Here is a 14,634-nt window from a genome sequence, read left to right as displayed (position 1 = left end):
TAGGCTGGAAATTAGGAAGAAATTCTTCCCTGTGAGGGTGGGGAGGCCCTGGCACAGGTTGCCCAGAGAAGCTGTGGCTGCCTCTGGATCCCTGGAAGTGTCCAAGGCCAGGTTGGACAGGGCTTGGAGCAACCTGGGCTAGTGGAAGGTGTCCCTGCCCATGGCACGGTGTGGAGTGACATGAGTTTTAAGGTCCTTTTACAAAACCAGTCTGTGACTCCATGATCTGACCACAGGCCCCACTGGGGGTCAGTGGAGCCATCCCCCTTGGAGCAGCAGGACTGCCATCAGGGATTCTTCCCATGGGGTGGGACACTGCCCAAGGGAACTCCTCAAGGCTGAGAGTCCTCACCTTACTGGGGAGTGACTGCAAATTACACATTAGCTGTCCTAAAATCTTGAGAATTCTCAAGACAGGCATCACCAATTCCACTTGACATCATGAATGTGTATTCAAATGTTGTGGAAGCTTTAATGGGTTTATCTGGTTTATAAAATAAATCTTGTTTGAATATACTGTTTGTCTTTTTTTATAAGATTCCATAACCCTCTGGAAGCTCCAGTCTGGCAGTGGGACTGGGGCACTGGTGTGGTGCTGCCAGGGGAATCCAGCAGGGCCCACTCTGAGAGCAAAAGGAGTTGATCAGAGAAACTCTGAAAGCAACTGGGGAAAACCACCTGGAAGGATGTTAAACACAAAGGAACAGTTTCCACCTCTGTCCCGTGCCAGGCCCGTTACTGAGGGATGGTGAGACAGCACATCCTCACCTGACAGAGCAGGCAGCCAGGTCAGTGCCAGCTGCGCTTCAGGGCCTGTTCCACAGGACACGACGGGCTGGTAGATGTCCAGCAGCCAACAGGTTCCCAAAATGCCCAACCTGGGGAGCCGGGGGCCAGGCTGCCCTGCCATGGGGTGCCCTTGCCAGTGCAGGGCACAGGACGGGCTGATCCTGCTTGCGGGTGCCCGGGGCTCCTGGGGTGGGGGTGTGTGGTGGTTGGGGCTCCGCTGCCCCGGGCACGGCGATCCCCGTGCTGGCTGCGCTGGGCGGTGCCCATGGCACGGCAGAACGGGGGAGGCTGGGCAGCTCAGCGCGGGGCCCGCGATGGGAAGCGACAGCGCGGCGCAGTCACCACCAGCCTGTCCCCGGGGCCACCTGCGAGACGGGACCGGCGTCAGGGCGATTGCACCCGCGGGGTGACAGCTCCGCCGGGAGCGGGCTGGGCACGGCTCGAGCCGAGCGTGAGCAGCTCCAGGGAGGCAGCTGGAGGAGGCTCCTGGCTCCATCCCACTTGGCTTCCCGAATGCAGCAGAAATCCATTCCCGAGCGCGCCGTGCAGGCGAGAGGAGCAGCTCAGGTGCCTTACGGAGCACTGGGAGGCGATGCCGGATCTGTGCCTGCCCCTATGGGCTGTGGTTCCGTGGGAAGGGGCAGCAGCCGGGGCTGGCCAGGCCCGTGGGCAAGGGGTGGCTGCTGGGTCCTCCCCACGGGTGCTGCAACCACCCAAACAAGCAGTGGTGAGGGGCTGCCCCGCTCCCTCCCACACTGCTCAATTCACAGCAGAGATAAATATTTGACAATCTGATACCTTCCCTTTGCTCGGGCTCTTGGTTTCCCGCACGGGCAGCCACGGTGTGGGGGCACAGAGCACTCTCTACAGGACCAGCTCTGGGGGGGCCCGAGGAGGGTCTGGCCACCCCTGCCCACAGGAAAGGCTGAGGGGGGAGCAGCAAAGGCAGGGCTGGGGGCACAGAGAGGGCAGGGCAATGGCATGGGCCTGAGCCTCTGCCCACACTGCAGGCAGCACCACTGCAAGCTGCTTCGGAAATCCCCCGTTTCCAAGGCAACGTGGGGATCCCACAGCTGGGAGAGGCAGAGCTGGAATGGGATGAGCTGCTTGCTGCCGGCACCTGCACCTTTCTGGGGGCGATGCTCTCCTTTTCCAGAGCTGGCTGGCATCAGCGTGATGCCCAGCTGGGGGCAGGAGGGTCTCCCCTCCTTTCAGCTTCTCTTCTCCTTTCTCCCTCACATCCCTTCCCCGTCTCCAGCTCTGAACCACGGGAGAAGCCAGGCCCTGCTGCCTGCTCATAGTTAGGGGAGGGAGCTGGACCCTGCCCTGTAGCCTTCATAGCTTTGGTGGCACACAAGGGTGAAGCCTGTAGAGCAGCTGCTGAGGGGTCCTACCTGCATAGAAAACTGAAACCCCACATTCCTACTGGCCTCCTTGGGAAGGACTGGTTGGTCCTCAAAGGCCAGTAGGAAACCAGTCTGGAGGTCAGGCACAGGGTATCCATCTGCTGACCCACAGCAGGGCCAGAGGCAAGAAGACACGCAGTTTTGAATGCCCTCATCCCCCATGGCGGCTGTGAGGAGGGATCTTGGTGTTGCCCTACCACCAGTGCGTGGTGGGGGCTGTGCCTCAGCACTGGGCAGGGTGCTGGGCATCCTCCAGCCCAGGCCAGGGATGCCACACGGCAGCACTGGTCACTCGTGCCCCCTGCAGTGACACCCAGTGATGGCTCCAGCGCCGGCAGTGCCGCTGGCAGCGAGACCGGGTGGGAGCCACCACTTCACAGCCCACCATGGAGCCGCTGCCTGCTCGTGGCACAGGGAGGGGTGTGTCTCCTGCCAGCTCTGGGGAGAAGCCTGCTCTTTTCCCAGTCGGCTGCTCCCTCCCGCAGCCAGCCTGCAGACACGAGCTCAGGCTCCAGCTGCAGCCACCTCAAGCACTGGGAGCGTTCTCAGTGCCACCACATGCCATCCTGGGGGGAGAGGTGGGACTGGCATCCCGCAGGTGTCCCCTGCCACCAGGAAACACAGCAATGCCCTCTTCCTCCATCTCCCCTCTGTGGTGATGGAAAGCTGCACCACTGCCTCCCCTCTTTGCTCCTGCCCTAAGGCAGAGCCTGCCAACAACCTGGGGATAAGCAGGAGTTTTAGGGGTTCCCAGGCTGGCTGGCTGCCCCACGGTAGTATCCTGTATGCAACTCCAAGCAGTGCATGAGTGCATACAGACACTTTTGCTTTAACCTGGAATAATGTCCTGTTCCCAACAGGCTGCTCCGTGCCTGAACCCCCAGTTTAGCCGACCTTGCCACACCTCACCCTGCCAGGGTCTGCCTGAGCCCATGGGACCCAGTGGGATTGCCCATGATGGCTCACTAAAGGTGCCAGAGGATAATCCCCTTTGCTCAGTAACTTCCCAGCCAAGGGGTAAAGTCTGGATACTCACTGAGGAGCACCTTCAGGCCAGGAACACTCTGGACATGCCTGAGACGCTGCAGGCTCATTTTGGAGGCAAACCCACAAGTTAAAAAGGCTCAGCCACTTGCTCTGGTATCTTTAGGCAGCAGACTGAGCCAGCGCTGGATTAATTCCATTCTGCCATGATTGAGGTTGTTGCTAGGCTACAGCCCCGCTCCCTAAGCCCGTCCTACTGCGGGATTTCCCCAGCATCACTCATCCGCCTGCTCGGGGCATCCCAAAGGATGGGCAAGCACCCCGGGCTCTCCCACCAGCTGGACCCTTGGATGCAGGGACCCTGCAAGCAGCAAACCCACTGTGCCCCCAGGCCAGCCCTGCCCAAGTCCATTCTGCAGCAGGCCTGGGGGCAGCCAGGTCTATCTCTGGCACCACAGCCCCCCTGAGTCAAGAGCATCCGCAGCCTTTCACATTCATTTTGTGTCCTGCTAAACCTGAGTTCCAATGACCTTTTCATGTTCACTGTTGGGGTGGGGAAGGAAGCAAATTCCCACCCTGGGGCCTTGGCAGGCCAGGAAAAAACCTTGTTATAACCTTATGGGAGCAACAGAAATAGGGTGAAGCTGCATCCCCCAAAGGGCAGCATTGGGGCACTCCTTGCATGTGGCCCTTGGCATTAACTGTGGAGGATGACAGAGGTCGTGTGCACTGGTGAGCCGGGATACAGCTATGGAAAAGGCCAGCCCAATTCCAGGGTCAGCAGGAGAGGGACTGTATGGCAATCATTAAGAACTAGCCCTGGCATGACCTCATCTGGGCTGGCACGACCACAGGAAGATGAACTCTGAGGGGAACTGATGCCAGTTGGCACAGCTGGGGGATGGACTGGCCTGCAGGACAATGGTGGAGCAGCAATAGAGCTCTTTGGCAAAGGGCTGGGAGGAGGGAGCAGCACTTAAACATAACAGTTCTAGCAAAGGAACAAATCAATAAATTGTCCAGGAATAAATCTGGATGGCAATGATCAGACAGCTCTCAAGCCCCAAGGCAAAAGGTGGTGGACAACTTTGCACAAGGATCATGGAATCATGGAGTAGTTTGGGTTGGAAGGGTCCTTAATGATCAGCTGGTTCCAAGCTCCTGCCATGGTCAGGGAAATCCAGGGGTGCCAAAGACTGAGCTGGAGTGGCGATGATGGGGGCTGCAGGGGCCCATCAGCCTGTCCTGGTGCTGGTTCCCCACCTGATGTTTGACAGGGGAAAGAGGCAGCCACAGGCCAGGCATCAGAGCCACGGTCCCTTCAGCACAGGCCCTGCAGGGCGGGGGCACATGGCTCAGCAGCTTGGATCTCCTGCAGGGATGAGTTTTGTGACAGCCACTAACACACATCAACATAAGGAAGAGCTTTTTTTAGCGGGCAGGGCAGCCACCTGTGCCAAGGAGACCTGGGCCATCAGGAGGGAAATGTGCACACAGGAGGAATCTCTGGGGAGAGGAGGTGCAGTCGGGTCACTCCGGGTCACTTGGGTGCAGGGCAGCTGGAAGGTCTCCCCAAAACCAGCTCCCAGCTGAGGAGCCTTAGGGCTGCCAAGTGAAGCCTGCTGAGATCAGGACGTGTCAGAACTCTGACTGCACCATGTCCCACCACAGCAGCAGCATCGTCACACACTGGGAGCTGCCGAGAGTGACGGGAGCTGTGAACTCGTCCCACTCCAGGGGTGGGTACAGCAAGGAACACTCCCCACATAAACACCCCACAGGGGCTGGGGCAGAACCTGAGCCATCACGGCTGGAAGGGCACAGTGGGTGGGAGTAGGCACCCATGGAGTTACTCTCCTGCCTTATCTTGAGTCCTGTGGCTCTCAGCTGGCACAGTAGAAGCCAAGATGCAGTGGGATGGTGGCCAAGGGCCCTGTGGATCCCAGCCAGGCAGGAGAGAAGGCAGTGCCCTGTCCCCCATGGACGAGGCTCCTTGTGCTGTGTTGAGGAATCAGCCCAGCTGAAGTGCAGCAATAAATCTGCTCTTCTTCCTCCTGCTCCAAACCCAGGGAGCAGTAATGCTGCAGCTCTGGCCAGTGTTAGCTTCAAGGAACTGAAGCTTCTTTAGCCTCAAGCTCGATTTTTTTTTTTTGGATGACTGATAAAACCCCAAAGCAAATACCCTGGTACCTCTAGAGATGCTCACAGGAACTATTTATATCGATGTGATCCTGCAGAAGCTTTCCCATAATGACAGGTATGTACATATACTTTTTATATTTAGCTTCTTTGAAAGGCTGGGCATGGGACAGTCTGGCTCAAACAAGGCTTGTTTCCTTCTCCCCTCCCTCACGCTTGCTGGCTCTGGATCACACCTCATGCTGTAGCCCCAACCAGTTCAGCATTCCCTGGAAAAGGGAGAAGCCTTAGTCTAAAAAGGCCAAGTTGGACAGGGCTTGGAGCAACATGGTCTAGTGGAAGGTGTCCCTGCCCATGACAGGGGGTGGAACAAGATGAACTTTAAGGTCCCTTCCAACCCAAATCAGTTTGTGATTTTGTGTGTATTTTAAAAAGTGCCTTTTTGCTGCTATTCCCTTCCACACTCCTGCTTCACCCACAGGGTAGGATTTCTCTGGCCTCGCTGCAAAAGTCAAACCATGCCACACACCCTCCTGGGGCTCTAGAGTAAGTAGAGCCAGCTCCCACATCTGCTTTTCCTCTTTACAGGAGTATTTTAGAACAAAATGACTAATCTTTGCTTGTTTTTGCCACAGCTCCTTGTGTTGACAAGCCCCAGGGAGTGTGAAGGCTCCTACAGTGGCAAACCTGGCCCAGGTGCCAGACAAACTGAGGAGAGCACTGGCGATAGGAGGGACAGGGCACCAGTACAGCCCCCTGCTAAACACACCTGACCAAAACCACCGGCCCTTCCACACCGGGGAAAGCAACACCTCCCTCAAGGCAGACTTCAGTTCTGGGGAAAGAGTTCATGGTTTTTACATTCAGCTCCTTTTTTTTGGACTGATTTTTTAATTCCATGCCCCATCCTGTGAGGTTGGGAACACAGCAGCCTGAGGAGGGGCAGGGAGACACCCCTCTGTGACAGGGCATGGAGGGACACAGGGCTCCTGAGCCCGGGCAGGAGTGCTCTGGGGGAGAAGAAGATGTGCAGAGGCAGGTGTACAACAGAGCTTTATAGTCAGAATGGACTGTACCAGGGTTTTTCGATGCAGAAATGGAACATGACCCAAAATCGCCCACCTGCCTTCACGCATGAGGGGCCACCAACCATTCCTGTTCCAATCTTCCTTTTCCTCCCCAGATGTGCAAAGCTTGAACAGTCCCATGCAATTTCCCTACAGTGTCATGTGGAAGAGGAGGCAATGTCATGTGTTCAGAGGAGGCAAATGCTAATGGCAAACAGACCTGAACAATACACTGCTCATGCAGCAAAAAACCAGTTTGTTTTATAGGGAAATGGTTACAAGTGCACTTTGTGGGCAAGAAAAAGAAAAATGGAGCAGGAAAATGCCTGCTGGTCAAGACAGCTCTGGAGTGGATAATGAATCAAAAGAACACATTGCTTGATACAGGGACACAGAAGGAAAACTCCAGTTTGGATTTCATGGTTGACATTTTACAACAAAAAGGGGAGAGGGAGAACAAAACCAAACCCCAAATCAACTTACAAGCAAGAGGGAAATGTAATGCACAGAACCTGAAGGGAGTTTCACCATCTGAGCTGAGCAAGGGACCCCAGAACCAAACCAGGAGGAGCACAGAGAACTGACCAGCTCCATCAAACACAGGGGCTGCTCAGTGAGGCACAGGGTGGCCGCAGTGCCCATCCAGTGGCTGCTGAGCAGGTACCAATCCACGGGTTTAAGTTCAAAGCAAAAACTAAAAGGCTTCCCAAACACGGGACAGAGGGGGCTGTGCTTGGGGCAGGAAAGGCAGCACGCTGGCTGGCTGCAGTATGGACAGAAGCTGGAGCAGGACGGACGCTGCTGAGCTGCAGTGCTGGTCCCTCTCTGTGCAGAGCGGCAGCTGGGGCTTTACAGCCTGTCTGTAAAATGCCTGAGAAGCAAATGCCTTGCCATGCCAACACTGCCCTGTAGCCAATTCTGAAGCTCTGGATATCTTCATTTCCACATGGAATCATGTCCCTGAGAGGTTCCGGCAGGAGGGGATTCTGGAATATGCAAATTTAAGAGTGGGAAGTGCAGAAAAGCATTGATTTTTCTCTCTCTTTCAGGTTAGCTTTCCACTTTGCATTGTTTTCCCAAACTGCATAGCAGCTTACATGTAGTGTCTGAGACACTGGGGCCACGGAAATCAATGGGCTTCATGAATTCCAACAGCAGCACCAGTGAGGGCTAATTAAGCTGCTGTGCAGAAAGGTCCCGTTCAAAGGGCTCCAAAAATCACACGCGCTCTCTTCCATGCTGGCTCTGCGCCTGCTACTTTAGAGAGCTGTACCATAGATGATCTGCTTGACTTAAAGCTCATCAACTGCTGGGTGAAGCTATGGCCAATATCACCTTTCTCCTTAAAAAAATAGGAAGGATAAGAAGTTAAAGACTTGAGACAGTCGAGCACGATGCGTTCATGCGGCATGTTTTTGTACTCCTCTTAACAAGACAGGAATTTCAAGTGTGCAGCAGTGGAATGCAGCAGGGATGGAGCAGGAGGCAGGTCCCCTCACCCCCACACCCTGCCAGTGACCCCACGGGGCATCTCTCAAGGAGAAAAGCCGACAACCTGGAAGCCGCACCCTGAACCTTCCCCTGGCTCACGAACATCTCAGCTGCGCTTGCTTTGTGTAACGATGCACCAGGCCAGCACACACAGATGTAAAGCTTTTGTTTTGCTCACTCTGGTTTGAGAGAATATACATCAAATGGCCAAAGCTTTACACATCTGTGCCTGCCCTGGGGTGACTCGTCAGAGAAGATGGAGACAGCCACAATGCAGAGTTCACAGCCAGCCTACAGCTCCTCATAGTCCCCTCCGCCCCGTGGCTTGCTCATGCTGGTTCCTCCTCCGCCAAGAAAAGCCTCAAGTTCATCTATCTCACTGCTTTTCTCCTTGCTCTTCTTTTTCTTTTTCTTTTTCTCTTTCTCCTCTTTGCTCTCCTCCTTCTCTTTGCTCTTCTTGTGTTTGCTCTTCTTTTTCACTGACTTGTCCTCTTCCTGTAAAGTAAGAATATTTTTATTAGTAAATCCTCTGACTATTCCAGTGACCCAGGATATACTGCTCTGACACTTGGCTCTGATGGCGATCACAGAATGGTTTGGGTTGGAAAGGACCTTTTAAAGGTCACCTAGTCCAAACCCCCTGCCATGGGAAGGGACATCTTCAACTGGATCAGGTTAGGGTGAAGCATCTACCACCAAGGCTGGCTTGGAGTTAATTCCAGAAGACCATTCTGCAAGTTTGGACAGAAAATCGGACAGACCATCTGGCTTATATGTAGCAGTGGTCTGTCAGGCAGTTTATGCCCAACAATACCGTGCTATTGGACAGGCAGAAATGGCACAGAAAAAGCCTCCTGCAGACTTTCCTCACTGTCCCTGAGATTAGGTCTGTTGGGGACACCCCTCTGCTCAGGAAAAATCACGATGCTATGAACACCCTCAGTCCAGCAGGATCTGCCTCATCCTGTATTTTACAAGCTCTAACACTCTCTTTTCAAAATTCAACTGCTCTAAAAGCTTGCTTTGAAGCTCAATGGTCTGCAGAGCCTGGGAGGCACACATCAGCGGAAGGATGTGAACACGGAAGGGAATCCACCAGGTCCCCAGAGGACACCATATAAGCCCACCCCTGTTCTTGGCTGGTAGGTAACATGGCAGATCAGCTCTGAGGAATTAAACAGTACCTCTTTGCTTTTCTTTTTCTTCTTCTTTTTCTCCTTAGAAGGTTGTTTATCTATTAAAACAGAAAAAAACATTGTTTTTACTCAATTTAAATGGTAAGAGATGCAATTCTGCTTTGGACAGGTGCAATTCTGACAACAAAATACTCCATCCTGGAGCCACGGGCAACGGCAATGCTGACACCTCAGGACAAACTGTGTCCCTTCAGAAACCAACACAGGCCCCAGCACTCACACCCTGACTCAACCATATGCACATTGTTTAATTATGAGCATTAATTATGATCTGTGTTAGCAACACTGACCTGGCATTCACTGTGTCACAGCTACCAAGAAACAAATCTGGAGACCAGCTCTACAAAATGGTCCAAAGGCTAAATTTGGGACTGGATTATTATTTCCAGAACTGAAGAAGAGCTCCTGGGAACAGTTTTCCTCTGATGGAAATCCTCCCAGGCATGGTTTGTGCTTCTCTGAGGATGACTGAAGATATGGTGCCAGCAGACAGCACACCCTGACAGGCCAACACTCACTGCTTCTCACACTGTGTATGGAAATTACATCCCCTAGCATCCCTGCTGCAGCCCTACTCTACAGGGGTGAATACTTTCACACTATTAAATGAGTCCCAGAGTCCATCACTGTCACAACATTTGTCCCACGTGACTGGCTGCTGAGCATCCACTGTCTCTGCACAAAACCTCCTTGAACAGCAGAGTATCTGCTTGGCTGTTTCACAGAAGGTTTCATGACTGCACCACATTTAAGATGTGCTATTTGACTGTCACTCTTACCTACACAGCCCTTTTTCCTCAGCTCCTCTGTAAATAGAGAAGTTTAATTGCCAGTCAAGTTCCAAAGGCTGACGACTGAGAAACGGTTTTATATTTATCACCGAAAGAGGAGAAAGGAGGAACCCACTGTGAATTATTGAAGATGCTAAACTGAAGTTAAATTATTGACCTGGGCCTCTGCAGATGCACTTGTAGCTATTTCAAGCTCTGCTGTTCAGCAGCTCAGAGTGACAAGCCGATGAAGCCATGGCAGCCTGTGATACCTTGCTCACACTTTTGGAACAGCTCGCTCTGGTGCTGCTCACAGCTTGCTTCCTTCCTTAAGTCCTTAACTTCCCATCTCTCATGGTGACATCAGGGCAGGTCTATAGGAAGTTGCTTTGCAGTAATGCCTAGACAGCAGGAACTATTTGCACGAGTAAGATTTGTTCCCTCAGGAAACGGGGAGAAAAACACAGCCTGAGGAATGCTTAGGTTGTGATCAAGATCCCACCCCATTTTTCCCAAAATTAGAAGAGGAAATTGGCAGGGTATGTCAGAGCACTGTGCTCGAGCTGATCCAAATTCTTGAGAAGATGGACACTGCAATGCTGAATACCACATGCCAGACAGGCAAGGCTAAGCAGGAAGCCTTACACAGCAGCAGCTTGGGAAAGATGTGCCTCTGCTTTCAGCTGGGACTAAAATAATACATGGTTGGTGCCATGGACAAGCGAGTTCCCCATCTCCTTATGGGGACAACTTTAAAGCTACTTATGCTGTGTTAAACCAGATTACAGACTCACAGAGGAAGTTAGAGGGTGTTTTATTTAGTACAAATTGGTTTGTTGACACCCTGGAACCACTTTGGAAAAAACAGATGCCTGACAAACAAAAGTAGCAAGAGTAGAAATAAGGTGTGAACTTTACCTTCCTCGCTGCTCTCCTTGGGACCAGCTTCTTCCAAACCCAAACCAAAGAGATCTGAGTCATTTTTCAGTTTAAATGAGGGGACTGTTGATTTCACAGGTTGGGGTGGCTTTGCCAGAGAGGTATCATCATCAGATACTTCTGAGAGGTCTTCCCGCACTGGGAATTCATCCTAGAGACAAGCAAAGGCAGGCAACACTGACAAATGTTTCAACCAAAATCTCTAACCATTTTGTACACAAAAATATCAGATGTCAGCAGGTGGGCAGAAGGGAAGGAAATGGCAGCTGAACTGAGCTGTTACTGCCTGAAAATCAATGCCCTGGATTTTATGAGCTCTCTTTCTTGCCTTGGTAAAATGCCTCAGTCACACTGGTACTGGCCAGGGTGTTTTGAGAACTTCACACTGGGGCTGCCGAAACCCAATTCCCAACGTAAAGGGATTAAATGAGACCTTCAGCTCTGTATGCCACCAGCATCAGCTTTTTTCTGCCGTGGGGAGGCACCTCTGTTTTGGGAAAATCAAACCTAAAAGGCTGAAAACTCATCTCCAGCTCTGAGAGACAAAAGCTGTGCAGCTCTAGGGGTCTCAGGTACCAGAGGCAGCAGGGCCAAGGAAGCAGAGTATGTCTGCAGAATAACTCCCTTCATCGAGCTAAAAGGGAATGTGCTCCCAGGGCAAATCTACCCCTTCACTGTGGGATAAAATCCAGGATGCTGCAGAGCCTGGAGACCACCCAAAAATCCTGTCTCTCTATGATAGGAATGGAAATTCAGTTTAATGATCTTCTGATACCATCAACTGATCCTCTTCAGAATTTGTTATCCAACCTTTCCATATATCTTCTATCCTTGTATACTGACTGAACACAGCCTTGCTGTGCCGCTGGCCGAGGAAATGCCCCCCACTTTGCTAATGGTGATGGCTTTACTGGTTTGCCTGACCAGTACACCTTGCAGTGGGAAAGCATTCACCTGTTATAGGGCATTCCCTGACACTGCTGCACTGACACCCTCACAAATCCCTTCTCATCAGCACATGCAAGAGATGTAAACTTGCTCCAAATACTTTGCTTTCATATTAAACTGCCAAGAAAAGCAGGAAGTGAAGATGCAAAATGAATGGAAAATTACTTAATAAACAGCATGACACATAGGCAAGGTCAAAGAAACTGGGACAACCACCCTTTCTACTGGATTCTGAAATGATGCAGACACAGGGAACCTCCTTGAACACCAGCTATCACAGACAACAGAGCACCCCTGGACAGCCACTGCCCATCGCAATTCACTGTCAGCAGTTTCCAGGGATTGCTCTGCAGGCTGCGAGTACAGGTCACTGAAATCAGGGACATCTCGAGCCACGCAGCAAGTTCTGACCAGCTCAGAGAGGAGGGGTGGGAGAAGTGTTTTCTCCATCTGTAATGTGGGGGGCTGTGGGGAGCCTCCTGGTGTACCCTGTGTTTGAGCAGACACCCGCAAGCACGTGCTGAATGTTGCAGACATTACAGCTACCTTGGCTACCCTGGAAAGTCCTTCCCAGGCAGACCTTCCTTCTTCCCTTTAAGCTTTGCCAAGCAAATTCTGTGATGGCCTTTTGATTGCTGGATTGACTGCAAGAAGCTCGCTTTCTCTGGCAGAGACACACTTCTACATGTTAAACTTTGGATGAAAACCCAGTAGCTTTGTATTTGGTACTTTCCACACTGCTGCACTGGCTGCGCTTTGGACTGGCTGAGAATAAGCAGCACAGTAAAACACATAAACACAAATCTTGTTTGTGTTTGTAAATACAAACCTTGTGTCAGGGGAGGTTAAGGTTGGATCCTGGGAGAAGGTTCATCCCCCAGAGGGTGGTCGGGCACTGAACAGGCTCCGCAGAGCTCGAGGGGGGTTTGGACAATGCTCTCAGGGATGGGGTGGGATTGTTGGGGTGTCCTATGCAGGGCTAAGGGTTGGACTGGATGGTCCTTGTGGGACCCTTCCAATTCAGGGTATTCTATGGATCTGTGATTCTGTGATTCTTGTTGCCATGTGGCTTTCACACTCAGAGCATTGGTGGGTTTGTGCTTACATCAATCTCTGCAGGTTGCTTAGCACCTGCCTTGCTGCGACTGCTCCTGAGGGAGGGGAGAGCAGATGAAGACTCTGCTCAGGGAGATGCCTCAACCCTTCCAGCTCAGCTCAGCACAGCTCACAGCAACACAGGCATGTTATTTACCATTTTCTTCTTCTGGCTGTCAGAATCCTCACTTTCAAAGTCTGGGTCATCCATAACAAATGAAAGCATCTGAGTAGCTATTGGTCCCTCTTGATCACTGTCAGACTCCTCGGGTTTCTCCTCTTTGACCACTTTCTGCTTGGAAGCAAGTCCTTTGCTTTGGGAAGTGGCCTTTGAGGCCTGGGCTGCTGCTGCAGGGGCAGCAGCAGTGGCTGCCAGGCCGGTGTTGACCTTGCTGCTGCTGTTTCGTTCAGACCCGGATCGGGGAGGTAAACTGTCAGGAGGCTTCGGGTCGGTTGCTTTGGTCAAAATTGCTTCACTCTGTGGTTTCAGAGAATTTCTGGAAGACCTGAGAAGAAACAAGTTGTCAGAGCCTGTCCACTCCCATTCTGTGGAACAAAGCACAATTACAGCTTAAGATGAGCACCCCTTAAGGGCTGCATTGTGGATCCCACTGGGAGAGGCAGTTCATCCCATGGAGGGTGTGGTCAAACACACCACTCAGGCTGAGGATAACCCTCATGTCTCTGTGGATGCTGAGGCAAGGGTGTCCATGCCAGCACATCATGCCTGATGTTGCCCACAGGATGTGGTTTGCAGAGAACATGACCCAGCTCATTGCTCCCCAGCACAGGGTGTAATGAGTGACTCCACCCCCTTCACCCAAGACTTGCCTCCTCTCTCCTTCCCACACCACTATGAACAGCTGTTCTGGTGCCCAGTTATGGGCTCTTGTTCAAATTTGAGGAAAAGGCTGGGTCACTCCCAAGCAGAACTGTCCCAGTGGCCACAGGAGCTCAGCGCTCCAAGGCAGGAAACACTGCACAAAGCAATTACACCTGCAGTAACTACAGCCCCAGCTCACAGCTGAAGGAACAGGCTCACAGAGACACCAAGACTTCCCAGAGGCTGCACACAGTCAGTGGCAGGACTGAGAAGAGGCTCAGGTTTGCCAGCACAATCCCACACTTCTGTCTGTGCTTTGTACCTTTTTTTTTCCTGCTCTGTGTTTTTGTCTTCATCTGGTATGAGGATGACCTTAGAGTCCTTCACCTCTTCCTCTTCCTCCTCCTCACTGGAGAGGGTGATGTTCTTGCTGGGCACCCGTTCTCCTGCCAGCACTGGTCTGCTGGGGATTTTGTCATCCAGATCCAGGTCATCTTGGAAACCTGCCACCATGGGGTTCCCCCCGGGTGCCTCTCCATCACTGCAAAACAGACAGGGATCAGACACCCACCCCAGGATGGGCTGGACAGACCTGTCTCGCCTTGGACAGAGACTGATGCTGGCCTGGCCTTTCCAGCCAACTTCAGGAGCAATGTTCTCAGCCCGGGGCAGCTGATGATTAAAGGGCCGGAGCTCCTCTGCTCTGGAGCCAGGCTGGGGGAGTTGGGGGGGTTCACCTGGAGAAGAGAAGGGTCCAGGGAGACCTGAGAGCCCCTTCCAGGGCCTAAAGGGGCTCCAGGAGAGCTGGAGAGGGACTTGGGACAAGGGGTTGGAGGGACAGGACAAGGGGGAATGGCCTTAAGCTGAAGGAGGGCAGGGTAGGCTGGAAATTAGGAAGAAATTCTTCCCTGTGAGGGTGGGGAGGCCCTGGCACAGATTGCCCAGAGAAGCTGTGGCTGCCCCATCCCTGAATATGTCCAAAGTCAA

The 14,634-nt window shown here is 52.7% G+C and overlaps 1 protein-coding gene across 4 annotated transcripts in view; it reads right to left on the bottom strand.

Annotated features, from left to right (window-relative positions):
• Positions 1–6,624: 6,624 nt before the first annotated feature.
• The window catches only part of RABL6 (RAB, member RAS oncogene family like 6), a 56,009-nt gene continuing 47,999 nt past the window's right edge, over positions 6,625–14,634 (bottom strand). For all 4 annotated transcript variants that reach the window (XM_050334285.1, XM_050334286.1, XM_050334287.1 and 1 more), the window contains 5 exons: positions 13,970–14,188; positions 12,982–13,330; positions 10,761–10,932; positions 9,061–9,110; positions 6,625–8,371 (listed from right to left, as the gene is read on the bottom strand). In XM_050334285.1, coding sequence (XP_050190242.1) covers positions 8,168–8,371; positions 9,061–9,110; positions 10,761–10,932; positions 12,982–13,330; positions 13,970–14,188 — 994 coding nt within the window. In that variant the 3' untranslated portion in view covers positions 6,625–8,167. The remainder of the gene's footprint in view (positions 8,372–9,060; positions 9,111–10,760; positions 10,933–12,981; positions 13,331–13,969; positions 14,189–14,634) is intronic.

This window comes from Myiozetetes cayanensis, unplaced genomic scaffold, assembly GCF_022539395.1.
Source record: "Myiozetetes cayanensis isolate MyiCay16 unplaced genomic scaffold, myiCay2020 scf52, whole genome shotgun sequence".
NCBI classification, from domain to species: Eukaryota; Metazoa; Chordata; class Aves; order Passeriformes; family Tyrannidae; genus Myiozetetes; species Myiozetetes cayanensis.
Note: the sequence above shows the minus strand (reverse complement) of the source record. Positions and strands in the feature narration are given on the sequence as shown.